We start from the raw sequence: 18,108 nt of genomic DNA on the forward strand, positions 1-18,108 counted from the left end.
GTAGAGGAACTATAGGTAACATATTTTCTTTGATACTTTTCTACATTTGCAGATATTTTCTAGTACAAACATAAAACTTCCACAATAAGAGAAAAAGTAAAAATAGTGTAAGACCATTCAGTTTAAACACACATGCACACATACACATCTCGACTTGAGACATGGAAAAACCATGCAACTATATATTGCTTCTTGTGCCACCTCACCCCTCAGGAAGAGACTGATACTGTGTCCGTCCAGGTTGAGTCATTGTTGAGGCATTTCCCTGTCCAATATCAAGTCTACTCCCAACGCCTCAATAGTTTCTCTCCCTCCCTCCTCTGTTAGCTGTGTTCAACTCGCAGTTCTCGCTCTGGTCAACAGATGGCGCGCTCGCTCACTATTTTATAAATACTCTTCAAAACATACTGTCTTGGTAGAGGTCTAAAGAAAAAGTTCACTTTTACATATAGGTTATGAATCAATGCATTCAGTAGAATCCCACTTCTGTTTGAAAAATACATATTCATAGAAAAGGATATACAAGTGGATTCTTCATTCATTTAATTCAATAAATATTCATAGGGTGCTGACTCTGCCAGGTATCAACAGCCATCATCCATAGTTCCATGCCAATTTCCTTTCCAAACTCTGGACACTTATATCTAACTGCCTATTGGAAATTTATACCTGGAGAAAGATACTAATGTGAAAACTCACCCAAATGCACAATAAGGATACAATATTTAGCAAGTCTAAATCAATTATTCCCTAAGCCTCAGAAAGCTACAATCTAAATTGGGGGCAGTGTGGTAGAGTGGGGAGAAGGCAGAATTTGATTAAGACAAATCTGAGTTAGAATACAGGATCGGCCTCTTATTTATCTGTATAATGTTATTCTTCATTTGTAAAAAAATAATTGAATTTGGATTAGTATTTCTAAATGGGACAGGGAGGAGTCTCTGGGAATTTTGCTTGGACTCTGAACCTGAGCCCCCTCTGCTGCCTCACCACAGGGACTCCCACTCTCATGCACTGTCTCCTAAGAGCCAGGGCATCTTGGTTAGCAGAGGGTTCTCTCCCTAGGGTCCTGGACCCGCAGTGCTTTGTGCTCTGGTGCTGGCCAGGCAAGCTGCCTTCTGGACATGTGATGGAGATAACAACCTTCTGCCTGGGGAGGGAGGTGGTGAGGGGCCCAGCGAACCAGGCTCTGGATGCTGCTCACCCTCCACCATCAGTACCTTCAAAACCATCTTCACACCGATCCACAGCTTGATGGCCCTGGCCCCCAAGTCATGGGTTGGGCCTGCAGCGCGTAGGGGTGTTCACAGAGTGCTGACACCCCTTTTCTCCTGAGCTGTAGGACCACGTGCCTTCCAAGCTCCCTTTACCTGGGGTCCCTGTGCCTCTGGGCCTGGGGGGGATGCAGACATCACAAGCACTGCACCGGGATCACACACAGCTACAGTCACCATAGAACCAGCAAAACAGGCTGCGGCACATCCGAGGCCCTTCTGGGAGTTCGAGCAAGGTGGATAGGAAAGGGATGGGTGAGGTCTACCCCCATTTTTGGGAGGCTACTTCACTGGGCTCTGGGAGAAGGGCTAGCCCCTTCTGCTTCAGCCCCAAGTTACCCGGTCAGGTTGGACACCTGCCTGCTCAAAGACGATCCCGACCAATGTTTGCAGCTAAGAATCCTTAGGGGGTTCCTCTCCTCTCCTAAAAAAATTCCCCAAAATAGAAAGGGAAATGAGGAAAAGGCAGTGTGCTCTGACCTGTAATGGAGACAGTCATCCTCCAGGCAAATGTGTCCAGGACAGCAAGTCCATGAGCGTAGGAGGGTCTGGTGCCCGCTGCAGGCTGGAGCAGAGAAACTGAAGTCAGACCACCCTGGAGAGGAGTGTGATTGGGGTGAGCCCTTCCACATCCCGCCTGAGCGCCACCCGTCAGAGTGCCAGGGAGATGGACTCGTCCTGTCTGTAAAACTGCCAGTGAGTTTCTGGACCCTCGTCTCACCCAGCTGGAATCCAGCCCCACCAGCAACCGTCAGGCTGCCATAACCTTGAAGACTGGTCTGGAGACATGAAGATCCCCCCAAATGACATCACACAGTGAAAGAATAAAAACAAAAACAAAGTCAAGGGCACATGGCTGGCTTTGCATTTTGTGGGTTGACAACCAAAGGAGAACTGAATTTATTTCTGATGCATTTTACTCATATTGGAAGGAAGCAATGCAAGGCATTACATAATGTCTGTCACAGAAAATAAATCTTGCTATTTTGTCATCTCTCTTAGCCTTTTATTTTGTACATGGTCTTGCTTTGCTGCAAGAAATCTAAATGTTATGTAGTAAAACTGGTGAAGTTTGATTTTAGTTTCTTCCTTTAAAAATATGCTTGGACAAGACTTTCACCCTTTTAATTATGATACAATCATCTGTATTTTCTTCTATTTATTTCATAGTTTATTCTTACTAAAACCAGAAGTATGTTGTATATAGCAGCATCTCTCCAATTTGTGTGCTAATTTACAGAAAAGTAGATTTAGTAGGTCTAGGGTACAGCCCAGGTCTCTGTATTTTTTTATAAGAGAAACACTGATATATAAAATATATAATTTTAATGTTAAATTGGAGAAACAATCCCCCCCACTCTGATTCTTTTGGAATTGAAAATCATACTTTCCAGAGAAGTGAACACACTTACTGAAGCTTACAGTCAATCAAACAGAAATCCAGGGCTTATGATTGGGCCATACTTTTAAAAAAATATTAACCACTATCTGTGTTTCTAGAATTAACAGGAACAATAGAGCAAAATCTTAGTTTATAAGGGTAGTTTAACAGAGAAATCATAGTATCTGATACATACAACAGAGGGTGATACATATACAGAGGTTGACAAAAAAATGTATACACATTTTAAGGTAACATTTCTTAAAATGTATATACTTTTTTTTGTTGGCACACGCCCCCTCCCCATATGTATATGCATATACATATACAGTACTTTAATGACTTACAAAGTACTTTTGCATGTTTCTTGTTGATGTGAGTGAGGTAGAAGGGAAATGTCCTAACTTGAGCTTAAGTCTTATTTTCCTCTTTGTAGCCAAGTGTAGCCAAGTTGAACAAGTCAGCTGAACCCATAAGGCAAGCCTGCCAGAAGCCCCTCGGAGAGAACTCACCCGAGGCAATTAAAAACATAGTTACCCTTGGATATTATTTGGGATGGAGGTTCCAATTCTGAGTACACAACATAGTGTCTGGCTCACAAATTTGTCTCCTAAGCCTAGGTCCAGGTGAACTCATGTTCCAGTCCAGTGGATAAAACGGAGGCTTCAGGAAAAAATTGGAAAGGACTATTTTGCTAAGAATTCTTTAAGACATTGAGATTTAGGCAGCACTGGGATGGTATCCACTTGGATAAGTGTAACATGAAAGCTGGAGGAGGGGCATTCACCAGATACCTGTGGGAGACACAGTTCAGCTTTGGTCCAGCAGGAACTCGGAAGCAATCGGTGAGGCTCTGCACTAAAGGATTGGCTGTGATGGAAGCCGTGGAAGAAGCAGGATCCAGGAGAAGGGGCAGCTGTGCCCAGCACACATGGCAGTATCCAAGGGAAGATAATAACAGGACAGAAACAGAATGTGGCACTCACCTGGAATCTCACAGGAATTGTGAGTGCATGTGCATGTGAGCCCTCCTTTGGGTACCAGCCCCAGGATTTGAAGGGGCTCTATTGGGGTTGGGGTCCTGCATGTTGCAGGTGGGGAGAAAAACACACAGCTCAAACGATCTTTACCTCATTTGATTCCACAGCAGCCCTGCAAGTCAAGTATTATTCCTATTTAAATGGGAAAAGAATGACCCTTAAATATAAGTACTTGGTTTATATTTCTGCCTAAGAGCTTCAGAAGAAACATGAGATTTACTTTAAGTTCTGACAAGTATTTATTAAGTGCCACATTGTCTTTATAAACTGATAGACAGTTTTTTAATTGCTTTACATTTTTTCCCATTATATTGGGTTTTTTTTTGCAACACAAATGTGTTCGTCTTGAAAAAACGAGAAGTTCCAACAAAGCAAACATGGAAAGAAAACAGACAAAAAAGTCATCTATTATCTTATCACACTTAGATAGCCACTGTTAAGCCTTTGAAGTATATACTTTCAGTTTTTCTTTGCATATTAATATATAAATATACATTTTTTACAAAAGCAGGATATTACATATACTTTTCAAAAATTGCTCTTTTCACTTCACAATATATAACGTCCATCTTGACATGCAAATAGGTGAGACACATGATTGGAAGAGAGAGAATTGCAGATGGGGGATGGAGTGGAAGCCCAAGTGAAACACCTTAAATAAAGCCACACAAAAAATTAAAATGAAGAAGATGGCCAGAGGGATACGAGACAATGCAAAGTTCAGGTGGCAATACTTAAATCAGGCCAACTAGCATCGAAGGCCTGACACATTACATAGGATAAGGACGGTTCCGTCTGGCCTTCCAGTGCATGATCATCAATTTGTTTCGTACTCTTTTCATCTCTTCCATCTCCTCTGCTACCTTTATCATCTCCTCGTTGCTCAAATTTCTACCGTGTATGTCCCCTCTAAATTGCGGGCGAGAACGAGCCAGCCTTTCCTTAAAGCTTCCTTCTTCCAGCTTATGTTTCCCCACTCCACAAGGAGGCTGCTCCATGGGAGGGCGCGCCTCGAACAGGTCCTTCCGAGAAAGGCGCTCCTGAGGGGGGCGCTCCTCCGCCACCAGCATCTCCGGCAGGAGCTCGGGCAGGAGTTCCTCGGGAAAGAACTCCTCCTCCGAGGACTGCTCCTCGGAGGACTGCTCCTCTAGACTCGGCTCTTCGGACGACGGCTCCTCTGGACTCGGCTCTTCGGAAGACTGCTCCGCGGGAGGTTGCTCCTCCTCCGTCTTGGGCGCGCTCTGTGGCTGTTCTTCATTTGCTTGGCAGGATTTTTCCATGTTGGCAATGGTCTTCATGAGCAGTTAATTCAGAGGAGACAAGAAAGGCAGAGTCGAGTCAGCATACTTGGTGGTTGGACCAAAACCCCGGCCTCGGGTTCCAATACTTGCCTTTTGCTGATTGAGGACCCAGGTCCTCCCACCTACACAAGCCGAGAGGCTCAGGTCCCGGGGACCCGGCCGCCTCTAGTGCCCCCGCCCGGCTCGCCCCCTCCTTCCCGAAAGCCCACCGTTTTCCCAGCAGGCCTTGCCCCGGGCCTCTCCCGCAGTGGTAGGGGCGGGGCGGCGGCGCCGCCTGCTCCGCTCCCACCGGCGTCCTCCCTGGGACCCCATCTCGGTCCCCTGCCCACCCCTTCCCGGACCTCTCCAGGCTGTTGGCTCCCGAGCGTTCTCTCCTGGAGGTGCCCCGCTGTGACCTGCAGACCAGCAGACAGACGCCTGACAGGGTAGGGGGCGGGGGGAGGGGAGGGGGAAGGACTGACCGACACTCACGCCCCTTTTCTAGACACCAGCCGCCGCCCCCGCGCCATCCCCTTCTGGCTCCCCCCATGCCTCCCCTCACCCCCATGTCTCCCCCCATCTCAAGCTTCGTCTTCCGTGCCCCCACCCCCACCCCGTAATGCTCGTTATTTCTTTTCAGGCGGGAAGTGGAAGCGAAGGATTACTTAGAAACTATTTCTAAGTGTAGCTCTCCCCTGGGGGTGGCCCACTCACCACCCCACCCCACCCCACCCCCCAAGACCACCATTTTCTGCACCGAAGTGCGTGCGCGGTGCTGGCATAGGGATAGGCCTGGCCTCTGCCATCCCGATCCCAGGGGTTACAGGGCAGCACCGGCACTCACACCGATTTCAAAGGACCAAGGGAACTTACTTATTTCTGCTTTTCCCTTCGACCAAAGGGCAATACACAGATGGTGTGTGGACAGGCAAAAAGGACCAGGACGAGAGGGACTTGGGCAGACATAGGCTCCTGGTCACGTGAGAGCCGCGCGTCACCGCGGAGCTCAGATCCCCAGTTACCACTTTGACCCGCGGCCTTGCTGCAGGAACCTGCTAGTATTTCCTGACCCCCCAACGCTCCAGGCATCGTCACATAGCTCTTTGTTTATGTTTGCCTTTTCCTGGTTACCCGAGACGGTCAGCGTCCAGTGCTGGGGGTTATTGCCTTTTCCTCTTCCTCTCATTCTGGCTTCATCAGCCATCAAGGCCCATTATTTTCCCTACAGTTCAGATCCTGCGCTGAAGTTGACTATTTCTCTTTAACGAATCAATATCATATGCCACCTCTCCCAGTTTTAATCCACGTCTATAACTCCATCGTGTTCATTTAGGCTCTGTCAGTATGGTTTTCATCTCTTGTGACTTTCATGGGAGATAAGCTTTCACTTTTCCATGACTTCATGATTTTATTTTATTTTAAACTTTTATTTACTTTAAGTTTGTTTTCCCAGGACCCATCAGCTCCAAGTCAAGTACTGTGTTTCCCAAAAATAAGACCTAGCTGGACCATCATCTCTAATGCTGTCTTTCAGAGCAAAAATTAATATAAGACCCGGTCTTATTTTATTATAATATAAGACAGGGTCTTTAATATAACATAATATAATATAGTATAATATAAGATCGGCTCTTATATTAATTTTTGCTCCGAAAGACAGCATTAGAGATGATGGTCCGGCTAGGTCTTATTTTTCGGGAAACATGGTAGTTGTTTCAATCTAGTTGTGGAGGGTGCAGCTCACACTGGCCTGTGTGGGGATCGAACCGGTAACCTTGTTGTTAAGAGCACCACGCTCTAACCAACTGAGCCAACCGGCTGCCCCCACATGGTTTTATTTTTTGTGAGCCCCAGACCTATATGACAAATAGAAGCTCCTGTCTAAATTGGTAATCATTCAGTGCTAGAATGCTAGAAAGAATTAAGTTTGTAAGTCTAAAAAGACCAAATACTTTGAATTTCATAAATCAAAATACACCTTTGTCCAAGTACAAATAGTCTGAAAACTTATTTACTATGTGAAATGGGAGCATTTTTGGTGGAGAGTGTGATATTATTATATACAGAAGGTGCCAAAAAAAATGTAGACACATTTTAAGAAAGGAAAACTACTAAAATTGTAATACTCAATATATACTGGTAACAAAAGATGAATACAAGTCACGTTTGACTTCTGCAGTTACAAGAGGTGCTCAAAGTGGTTACCATCAGCATCCAGATACTTCTGATTATGGCAAACTACCGCTTGAGCAACATTGACCAAAGTCTCCACTTGTATACGTTTTTTTGGCACCCCCCAGTATATATGTGTGTGTGTGTGTGTGTGTGTGTGTGTGTGTATGTATGTGTATACTATTATATATAACATACTAATATATATACTATTATCTATACATATACTATTATATATATGTATATATACTATTCAGTCATTTTTTCATAATAGAAGTAAGATATTTTGCTGGTACTCAGATCCTTAACTAGCCACCGCTTGGTGTTGCTGGTTGAGAAAGTTTATATTAAATCAGCAAATATTTGGATCGTGGGACTGCTGTACCCAGAAAGATAGATTCAGCACAGACGACATTCATATTAAACTGTGAAATAAGTCTGTTGACCACATACTGTGTAGCAGGATTAAAATCATGGTAACATACTCAATTGTCATTACAAGTCTGTATTTTTGGATCTAATGGTGTTTTATAATCTTCAACCTCATGCCTGCATCTCACCTACTCACATCAGCCTTGATGCTATTTTCTCAGGCAGATGCCCTTTCTTCCAGAGAGCAGACTATACCTCTCCTGTCTGTATTTTACACTTTCAACGTAGGTGGCCATCAGATCTGTGAGGATCCTGGGATTGCTTCTTTCAAATCCAGGCTGTCTAGTGAGTTTCTAAACAAATTCATATGTGAAATATACCATTTTGTTGCTTTTTATTCAACATCTAAGTTACTTTGAGCTGAGATAGCAGCAAGACAGGTATCAGTTCACCTTTATATCTTTTCCATAACTTTTCAATTTTTCAGTAATGTCTTTTAAACCAAGTTTCACTATGTCTTCCTTATTCTTTGCACCAAGGGTTGACTTCATCATTTGTATGGTTTCTTTCCAAGAGGAGCTCCATTTCTTTCATTTCTTCATTTGTATTCTTTTTTCCCTTACATCCCATGATGGAGAACTCACTACCTTAAAAGACACCCTACTGAGATTTCAGGCAGTTCTAATCATTCAGAGTGGTTTCTTGTTGTTGTTGAGCTGAAATCTTCCTCCCAGTAGTTTGTACATATTTGGTCCTGGTTCTGCCCTCTGGAGTGGTACAAAACAAGTATGAAAGAATGAAAGAGCCTTTTACCCTTGGTAGCCTGACACTGCCAGAGTTAATGTTCTGGTTCTTTCCCCTTCCCATCTGTGAGACACACTGGGCAATCTACTTGACCTTTCTGTGACTCAGCTTCCTCATCTGCAAAATTGGAAACATAGTAGTACTTACCTCATAGGATGGGTAAGAGGAATAAATAAGTCAGTATATGTAAAGGATCTGAAATAGTCCCTAGCATATAGAAAGCACTCTATAAGCCTTAACTATAATAATAGTAATCATAATAGTCGTATGACAGTGCTAATAACATTACTAATTATCATTCTCTTATTATTAATTGAGCACTTATGCCGGACATTTCACTGAACACTTTCAGTATGCTATCTCATTTAATCCTTAAACAATTATGTTCTTACCAAGAACCTCCCCAGTTATTTCACCTCTTTCTGATGTGACATATTTTTTTAAAGTCACTCACTATCCTACATACTCCTGAATTTGTAAATGGCTCTGAAAATACTGAATGTTCTGCCTAATGTAGAATGGAGTGATCTTATCACACCCTTCATTCTAGAATAGCCACTATGTATCTATAGATGCATCCTAAGATCATAGTAGATTTTTGTGGATACCATACAATACAGTTGAATCCACTTTAAGTTAGTCAACTGAAACCCTCAGATCTGTTTCATACATCCCTGTTAATGCACTTCTGTAAGTCATTTTAGTTTTAACCCAAGTACAGAAGCTTCTGTTTTTCTGGGTTAAATGTCTTCAATTCATTCCCTCATTCTCTGAATCCAGATTTTGTCATTCAGTACATTAGCTACAAAGTATTAATTTAAAGCACACCATTAGTACTATGTAAATAGGCTGGCAACTTCAACAAGCTCAGCAAAGATCTAGGAGCGATCGGCAAGGAGCTCTGACTCCAAATGAAAAAATTCCTTTTCTCTGTGGCAGCCAGGAGTGTACCCTACTCGGCCAGTTTCTCTTCCTTTCCTCTCTCAGTGTGACTTCTCAGGGTGGGATTACTTGCTAGTGCTGCTGATAGAAGACACAGTTGCCCCTGAAGGCTCCCAAGCCAGTACAAATTAACCCTCGTGAGAACTTGGTAAGCGTGATGGGCTCAGCAAGGGAGATAGGAGGAATTAGAACCAGGAAAGGAGGAAGGGACACAGTGTCTTCATATATTGGCTCTAAGTCTCTGCCTGACAGTAGCTGATTTGGGGTTCCCTTGAGAGAGAGGGCTCTTTAAGAAGGAATAGGTGAAGGTGGTTCTGCCATGGTGACAACCATTTGTTACAAAGGAATGTGATCAGCTACGTGTTTGTGTCTGGTCGGGGTGTGGGGCTGTGAAATAATCCTTCTGATGAATTTGATTTGATAGTGCTGATTTAGGGTCCCGGGAGGACATGTTGCTGAGCTCACTACTGCTTCCGTGTTTCCCCAAAAATAAGACCTAGCTGGACCATCAGCTCTGATGTGTCTTTTGGAGCAAAACTTAATATAAGACCCGGTCTTATGTTACTATAAGACTGGGTAATATAATATAATACCGGGTCTTATATCAATTTTTGTTCCAAAAGACACATCAGAGCTGATGGTCTGGCTAGGTCTTATTTTCGGGAAAACACGGTAGTGAAGGTTTAAGTCTAAGTACCTCTGTTTAACAGGTGAGATAGCTAAGGCTCTAGGAGGTTGCAGATTGTTTCCATGGAAACACATGAGCTAGTAAGCAGCTGAGATGGGATTTAAACCCTGCAGTATGACATGAGAGATTGAACCTTTAAGCAGTTTGTAAAACCGCTCCTGGGCAGTGGGCTCCAGACATGTTTATGTGCAGCACAGGCCTTTTCATGTCGCAGGAGCTGAAGGTGGGCAGAGCAGCCATGCCTGCAAGGGGGAGGGCAGTCAGCCCCTGGCAGCTGCTCCCATGACAGTAGTCTCCAGGGGCGTGGCCTTTCTCTGAGGGATCTAAGGAAACCCAGGGTGGGTTTCTGGTTCAGGGATTTCTGTACCCTGGTGAGGCTGCACTTCTGTGGCAGTGCCAGAGCACCCCCTCCCTCAAAGCCCTTCTACAGCACAAACTCCACCGAGGTCTCTCTCATTTTACTGTGCAGGGCTTATCTGCTTGGAGTTGAGGAATTCTGCCCTCTCCAGCCCAGTTCCCCCTACTGCTGCTGCCTCTGCGTTCTTTCCTAATGACACCCATGGCAGTACTTTGGCCTCAAGACTTGCTGCTGTGGGCTGCAGCAGGCCCTGTCCAGCCTGTGGCTCCCCAGCCCCATGGGAAATAGCCAGGTGGGAAATGCAGTGACTACAGCCTTCTCTTTTCTGCTTCTGGTCTCATCCTGCCTGGGCAGAGAGAGAGAGAGAGAGAGAGAGAGAGAGAGAGACACTTGTACATGCCCAGAGAAATAAGAAAAGGGCTCTGAGGAAAGGTGGGGTAGCAAAAAATCAGGCTGCTGGGAAACACGCAGGGACAGGGAAGGCAGGTCTAATTTGTGTTGAGGGGAGGCAGCACCAGGCTCTGGGCTGCGCAGGACTTGGGCTGTCACTCGCCAGAGGGCTCCAGAAGCCTGGGAGCCTTCTACCTCTCTCCACACCTCTGTGTCCTCCTCCTTCTCCCTATAAGGTGGAGGAAGGGGCTGTGGTAGAACAATGAATGAGATCTCTTCCAGCTCTGGGATCCTATGGCATGGTGCTGCCTGCCACGGGGAGGAGGGGCTTTTCTTCGGAACACCCTTCAGCCTGAGAGGGGATCTCTGCAGACTGTGGCTGCAGCTGCCTTTCCCAGGTTCCAGTCTAGCTCAGAGGACAGAGCTCACCCTAAGCTGACCTTCCCTGCCCAGCTCCTGCACGCTCACAGCCTTACTCTTGGCCTTCCAGAGACTCAGAAGGGCCCAGAACAACCTCATTCTGAGGTCTGGGTGACAAGTGTTGGGACAGAGGCAAGGTAAGCTACTACTTTGTGGGACCTAGTGAAAATGACAATGTAAGACCTCTTGTTCAAAAACCAAGAAAAAAAATAAACTCTTCATTTTGGAATACTTTTAAAAAATAAGAAGAAAATCACCATTAAAGGTACTGAAATACAGATATAAAGCTTTTCTTTCGACTGTGGTCTCTCTTTCAACTTGCATGTTTTGTTTTTTTTTAAATAGACTTCATTTTTTAAAACAGTTTTAGATTTACAGAGAAATTGAGAAGATACTATAGAGAATTCTCATATACTCCCAGTAGCATCTTACAATAGTATGGCACGTGTATTATAATTAATGAACCAATGTTGGTACATTGTCATTAACTAAAGTCTATACTTTAGTTAAAGTCTATACTTCTTTCAAATTTCCTTTGTTTTTACCTAATGCCCTTTTTTGTCTTCTTCTGGATACCATCTAGAATACCCTGTTACTTTTAGTTGTCATGTCACAGTGTCTCAGACTTTTTCTGATTTTGACGACCTTTATAATTCTGAGTATACTAGTCAGGTATTTGTAGAATACTTGTCTGTTGGGATTTGGCTGGTGTTTTTCTCTTGGTTAGACTGAGATTATGGGTTTTAGGGAGGAAGATCACAGAGATAAAGTGCCATTTCATCACATCATTATCAAGGCTACGTGCTATCGATATGATTTATGACCATTGATGTTGACCTTGTCATGGTGCTTTTCAGTTATCATTTAATGTTGTTCTAAGTAAAGGGAAATTAAAATTTTAAGTAATTAGTATGAATTAAATAGTTTATGTTGTACAATGCCAGTTCTAAATGCAAATACAAGATTCATGCAGAATCACCAAAATCACGCAAGTCATATTTTGTAGCCTGTACATGCCTACGTATTTACTTCTTACCAGCACAGTGGAAACGCTGCTCAGAACTAACTGTTTTTATTTCATTTCTGGATGCGTGCACATGTGCACATTCTACAGGATTGAAAGGAAAAGAAACTGTGGGTTGCTCTATCTTTCCCTTCTTTGTCGTCATTTTCAACAGAAGTGGTTGACAAATACAGGGAAGTAGCACATGTAAAAATGGATGATTGGGTTTCTTGGTCATTTGTGTTTCTTAAAATGTGATTCTGTGTTGGAAGTAAGTTCTGAATGGAGCCAAAAGGGTGGCCTTTCCTGGCTGTCAGCAGTCATAGAAGTAACATGCTTATTATTTACTTGCTTTGAGTCCACTGGTATTTTGTGCTTCTGGGGCACAGGCAATGCAGTGTGCAAGTGGGTCAGCAACAATGGCAGATGCACATTGCATTTCTCCTCTCCTGCCCTTTTGCAAATACCATGCTGTCTCTATTACTGCAACTTTATAGGAGGCTCAGAGTCAGTCCTCTGATATTGTTCTTTTTCAAGATCATTTGAACTGCTACAGATCCTGTACATTTCCTCACAAATTTTAGAATCAGCTTGTCGATTTTCACACAAAAAGTCAGCTGGGATCTTACTTGGAATTATATTGACTATACAGATGAATCTGGGGAGAATTGCCACTTGGACAATATTGAGTCTTCTGATATACTCCTGACATACATGGTATACTTTGTCATTTTTTTAGGTCTTCCATAATTACTCTCTGCAATATATCATAGTCTTCATGTATTGTATAAAATTTATCCCAAATTACTTCATGCTTTTTGATGCCATTGCAAATGGTATTTAAATGTTTTCATTTTCTAATTATTTCTAGTATATAAGATATATACTTGATTTTTATATATTGACCTTGAGACCATGCTAAATTCACTTGTTAGTTCTAATAACTATTTGTATTAGGTTGGTGCAAAAGTAATTGCGGTTTAAAAGCTTAAAAACAATTGCAAAAACCGCAATTACTTGTGCACCAACCTAATAGATTCTTAAGGCATTCTATGTACATGCTCATGATATTCCTGCAAATAGAGTTTTGCTTCTTTTCCCGTCTAACAGGCCTTTTTTCCTTGCCTTATTGCACTAACTAGAATTTCCAATACATTGTCAAATAGCAGCGGTAATAACAGACCCTATTATAGGAGGAAAGCATTCAGTCTTTCACTGTTAAATATGATGTCAGCTGTAGTTTTTTCAGATGCCTTATTTCAGGCTGAGGAATTTTCTTTATAGATAGAAACTATAAATATAGTTTCCTGAGAGATTTTTATCATAAATACATATTGTCTTTGATCAAATGCCTTTTCTGTATCTATTGAGATAATCGTAATTTTTCCTTTGTTATGTTAATTTGTTGAAGTACATTGACTTTTTTTAATGTAACAATATGGCTAATGTTTATTCTTTTTTAAAAAAGATTTAATTGGGGAAGGGGAACAGGACTTTATTGGGGAACAGTGTGTGTACTTCCAGGACTTTTTTCCAAGTCAAGTTGTTGTCCTTTCGATCTTAGTTGTGGAGGGTGCCGTTCAGCTTCAAGTTGTTGTCCTTTCAGTCTTAGTTGTGGAGGGCGCAGCTCAGCTCCAGGTCCAGTTGCTATTGCTAGTTGTAGGGGGCGCAGCCCACCATCCCTTGTGGGAGTCGAGGAATCGAACTGGCAACCTTGTGGTTGAGAGGACGCGCTCCAACCAACTGAGCCATCCAGGAGGCAGCTCAGCTCAAGGTGCTGTGTTCAATCTTAGTTGCAGGGGGCGCAGCCCACCATCCCTTGCGGGACTCGAGGAATTGAACTGGCAACCTTGTGGTTGAGAGCCTACTGGTTCATGTGGGAATCGAACCGGCAGCCTTCGGAGTTAGGAGCATGGAGCTCTAACCGCCTGAGCCACTGGGCCAGCCCCTAATGTTTATTCTTTACTAATGATGATTTATCCTTATGTTGACTTGGCAAACATTAAATTCTAAAAATGTTCACTTTTGACAAGACAAGGTAACACAAGAAAAATATAAAGAGAAAAAGGCGTCAAGACTTTGTTAGCTATTTTAAAGTGATTAAAGAGCTTTTATATGGAAGGGTGAGTTAGCTTTTCTGGATGCTCTAGTAAAGGGAATTATAACCAACAAGACAAATTTGGGCTCAATATAAGACAGGTTACTGAATACATTACAGTCATTTTTTTACACAGGAAAAAAAAGAATATGTTACCTTGAAAAACAATGAATTTTGTCTTTCTAAGTGTTTAGATAGAGAATAGAGCACTATCAGTGTTTAAATTCATAGTGGGGCTCACTGGGATTTTGAAGGGAAAATAGAGATTTAAAAAAATCAACCAAAAGTATAAATTGGACTAATTAAAAAACAACAACAAAAATCCCTCTCTACATAGGAGAACTAGTTCAAGTCTCACAGATCCAGAGAGGCAAGTTCTCCTGGTGAGTGTTTAAAGGCACAAACAAACGGAAGCAATGCCCAGGGAATTACATTGACTTACTTTTTTCATAAATTTTATTGGGGAACATTGGGGGATAGTGTGTTTCTTCAGAGCCCATCAGCTCCAAGTTGTTGTCCTTCAATCTAGTTGTGGACGGCGCAGCTCAGCTCCAAGCCCAGTCACTGTTTTCAGTCTTAATTGCAGGGGACACAGTCCACCGTTCCATGTGGGAATTGAACCAGCAACCTTGTTGTTGAGAGCTTGCGCTCTAACCAACTGAGCCATCCGGCTGCCCCAACAATGCTGAACCAACTTTGCATTCCTGGGATAAACCTCACTTGGTCATGATGTATTTATTATATTTCTTTTTCTTTTCTTTCTTTTTTTTTTTCTTTTTCTTTCTTTTTTTTTTTTTTTAAGATTTTATTGGGGAAGGGGAACAGGACTTTATTGGGGAACAGTGTATACTTCCAGGATTTTTTCCAAGTCAAGTTGTTGTCCTTTCGATTGCAGTTGTGGAGGGCGCAGTTCAGCTCCAGGTCCAGTTGCCGTTGTTAGTTGCAGGGGGCGCAGCCCACCATCCCTTGCGGGAGTCGAACTGGCAACCTTGTGGTTGAGAGGATGCGCTCTAACCAACTAAGCCATCGGGGAGCTCAGCCGCAGCTCAGCTCAAGGTGCCGTGTTCAATCTTGGTTGCAGGGGGCAGAGCCCACCATCCCTTGCGGGAGTAGAGGAGTCGAACCAGCAACCTTGTGGTTGAGATCCCACTGGCCCATGTGGGAATCGAACTGGCACCCTTCGGAGTTAGGAGCATGGAGCTCCAACCGCCTGAGCCACCGGGCTGGCCCCTATTATATTTCTTATATATGTATAGCTGGATTGAATTTCCCAAATATTTTTAAAGGACTTTTATGTTTATTTTCATAAAGTATATTGGTCTTAGTTTTCTTATAATGTTTTTGTGTTCGTATCAGGGTAATTTTGGCTTTACTATACATAGAGGAGACCGCTTCCTCTACTTTTTGAAAGAGTTTGCTTAAAATTGGTATTATTTCACCCTTAAATGTTTGATAGAATTCACTAGTGAACACATCTGGGCCTGGAGTTAGTTTTCTTAGACTGTTTTTAGTAACCAATTTTCTTTTATAGATATAGGCAGTGGCATTCTGGAGCTGGCTTGTACCAGCTAATAAGAGCTGATTGTTACCATCTCTTAAATCCTCATGCAGTAATGTCACATTGATGCTTAAAATTGGCCTTGGTTTACACCACAGAAATCAGATATGCTTATCAATCAGGGGCTTTCTTTTCTTCTAGAGACCTGGTGGTGAAATACCACTCTTCTGTTCAGGTTTTCTATTTATTTTTTAAGTGAGTTTGATAATTTGTGTTTTTCAAGGAATCTGACAGTTTTATCAACATCATTGAGTTTATTGGCATAAAGTTGTTCATAATATTCCTATACTATCCTTTAAATGTTTGGAGGATCTATAATGATGGCCCCTTTTCATTTTTTTCTTTTTTTCTTTTTTTTTAACAGCTTTATTGTGATGTGATATTGTTCACATACCATGCAATTTACCCATTGAAAATGTACAGTTCAGTGGTTTTTAGTATATTCACAGATATGTGCAACCACAGTCAGTATTAGAGCATTTTCATCATCTCAAAAAGGAAAGCTCAGGTGCGGGTTAGGGTGGTCTTTGTCAGCTTCCACCGTGGGTACTGTGGCCAGGGCCAAAACGTGCAGAAGGTGATGGTGCAGCCTGTCAACCTCACCTTCAGATACTTGCAAAATAGGTCTCAGATTCAGGTGTGGCTTTATGAGCAAGTGAATGTGTGGATAGAGGGCTGTATCGTTGGTTTTGATGAGCCTGTGCACCTTGTGTTAAATGATGCGGAAGAGATTCATTCTAAAACAAAGGAAACAACTGGATCAGATAATGCTAAACGGAGATAATCTTACTCTGCTCCAAAATGTCTCCAACTAGAAATGACTAATGAAGTGAGAAATTGTTGAGAAGGCAATGCAGTTTATGTTTTTTAGGTGTCCTTTGTTGGGAGTATAATTCTTAGACATTTATTCATATTGTTTGGATTGTCCTTGTTATTACCAGATGACAATAAATGCTGTAGGGTTGTTTTTATTTAAAAAGAAAGAAAGAAAGCCCATACCCTTTAGTTATCACCCCTCATCTCCCCCATCCTCCCCAACCCTAAGCAACTACTAATCTACTTCCTGTGTCTATGGATTTGCCTTTTGTGAAACTTTAATGTAAATGGAATCATGTAATATGTGGTCTTTTGTCACTGGCTTCTTTCACTTAGCAAGATGTTTTCAAGGTCCATCCATGTTGTATCATGTATTAGTACATTTTTGGTTTTTATAGCCAAATAATATTTCGTACCACATTTTTTTTTACCCATTCATCAGTTGATGGACAATTGGATTTGTTTTTTGCTTTTCACTATTATAAATAATGCTTCTATAAACATTCGCAGGGATTCAGAAAGGGATTGCATTAACCTGTAAATCAGTTTGGGGATTATTGTCATTTTAATAATATTAAATTTCCAATCCATAAACGAGATGTTTTTCCATTTTTAGATCTTCTTTAAATAGTGTTTTTTAGTTTTTAATGTACAATTCTTGTACTTCTTTTGTTAAATTTACCCCTAAATATTTCATCCTTTTTAATGCTATTGTAAATGAAATTGCTTTCTTAATTTCACTTTTAGATTATTTATTGTAAGTATATAGAAATACAATTGATTTTTGTATATTGAAATCATATCCTGCTACCTTGTGGTAACAGGATACAATTTTGTTCTAGCAGTTGTTTTAGTGGATTCCTTAGGATTTTCCATGTAAAATCACGTCATCGTGAATAGAGATACTTTCACTTCTACCTCTTTCAGTCTGGATGCCTTTTATTTCTTGTTCTTGCCTAACTTCCATGGCTAGAACTGCTAGCACGTGTTGAGTAGAAGTGGAAAGAGCAGACATCCTTGTCTTCTTCCTGATCTTAAGGGTAAAAATTCCAATGTTTCACCATTAAGTTGTTAGCTGTGCATTTTTCATAGATGACTTTTGTCAGGTTGAGAAAGTTCTTTTCTATTCCTAGTTTGTTGTGTGTTTTTATCATGAAAACCTGTTGGATTTTTTTAAATGCTTTTTCTGCACCTTTTGAGATTGTTGTGTGGTTTTTGTTTTTTATTCTACTGACGTGATGTTTTACATTGATTTATTGTTGGATGTTAAACCAACTTCACATTTCTGGAATAAATCCCACTTGGTTATGGTGTATAATTCTTTTTATATGTTGCTGGATTCAGTGTTTTAGCATTTTTGTGGTAGATTTTTGCATCCAGATTTACATGAAATATTAGTCTATAGTTTTCTTTTCATGTGATGTCTTTGTATGTTTTTAGTAACAGGATAATACTGCCCTCGTAGAATGAGTAAGGAAGTATTCTCTTCTATCTTTTGGAAAAGTTTGTGAA

General features: G+C 41.9%; 1 protein-coding gene across 4 annotated transcripts; it reads right to left on the reverse strand.

The window, feature by feature from the left end:
- Nucleotides 1-3,915: 3,915 nt before the first annotated feature.
- On the reverse strand, nucleotides 3,916-6,002 carry TCEAL1 (transcription elongation factor A like 1). Of its 4 annotated transcripts, XM_033107188.1 has the most exons (3): nucleotides 5,849-5,976; nucleotides 5,338-5,391; nucleotides 3,916-4,987 (listed from the first exon to the last, which is right to left on the reverse strand). In XM_033107188.1, the coding sequence occupies exon 3, from the start codon at nucleotides 4,973-4,975 to the stop codon at nucleotides 4,466-4,468; it is 510 nt and encodes a 169-aa protein (XP_032963079.1). In that variant the 5' UTR covers nucleotides 4,976-4,987; nucleotides 5,338-5,391; nucleotides 5,849-5,976; the 3' UTR covers nucleotides 3,916-4,465. The 4 variants fall into 4 exon arrangements, with proteins under 4 accessions (XP_032963079.1, XP_032963070.1, XP_032963062.1 ...); XM_033107179.1 differs by lacking the exon at nucleotides 5,338-5,391 and having other exon boundaries at nucleotides 5,849-6,002; XM_033107171.1 differs by lacking the exon at nucleotides 5,338-5,391 and having other exon boundaries at nucleotides 3,916-5,005; nucleotides 5,849-5,954.
- Nucleotides 6,003-18,108: the final 12,106 nt, after the last annotated feature.

Source organism: Rhinolophus ferrumequinum, chromosome X (genome assembly GCF_004115265.2).
Source record: "Rhinolophus ferrumequinum isolate MPI-CBG mRhiFer1 chromosome X, mRhiFer1_v1.p, whole genome shotgun sequence".
Lineage (NCBI taxonomy): Eukaryota > Metazoa > Chordata > Mammalia > Chiroptera > Rhinolophidae > Rhinolophus > Rhinolophus ferrumequinum.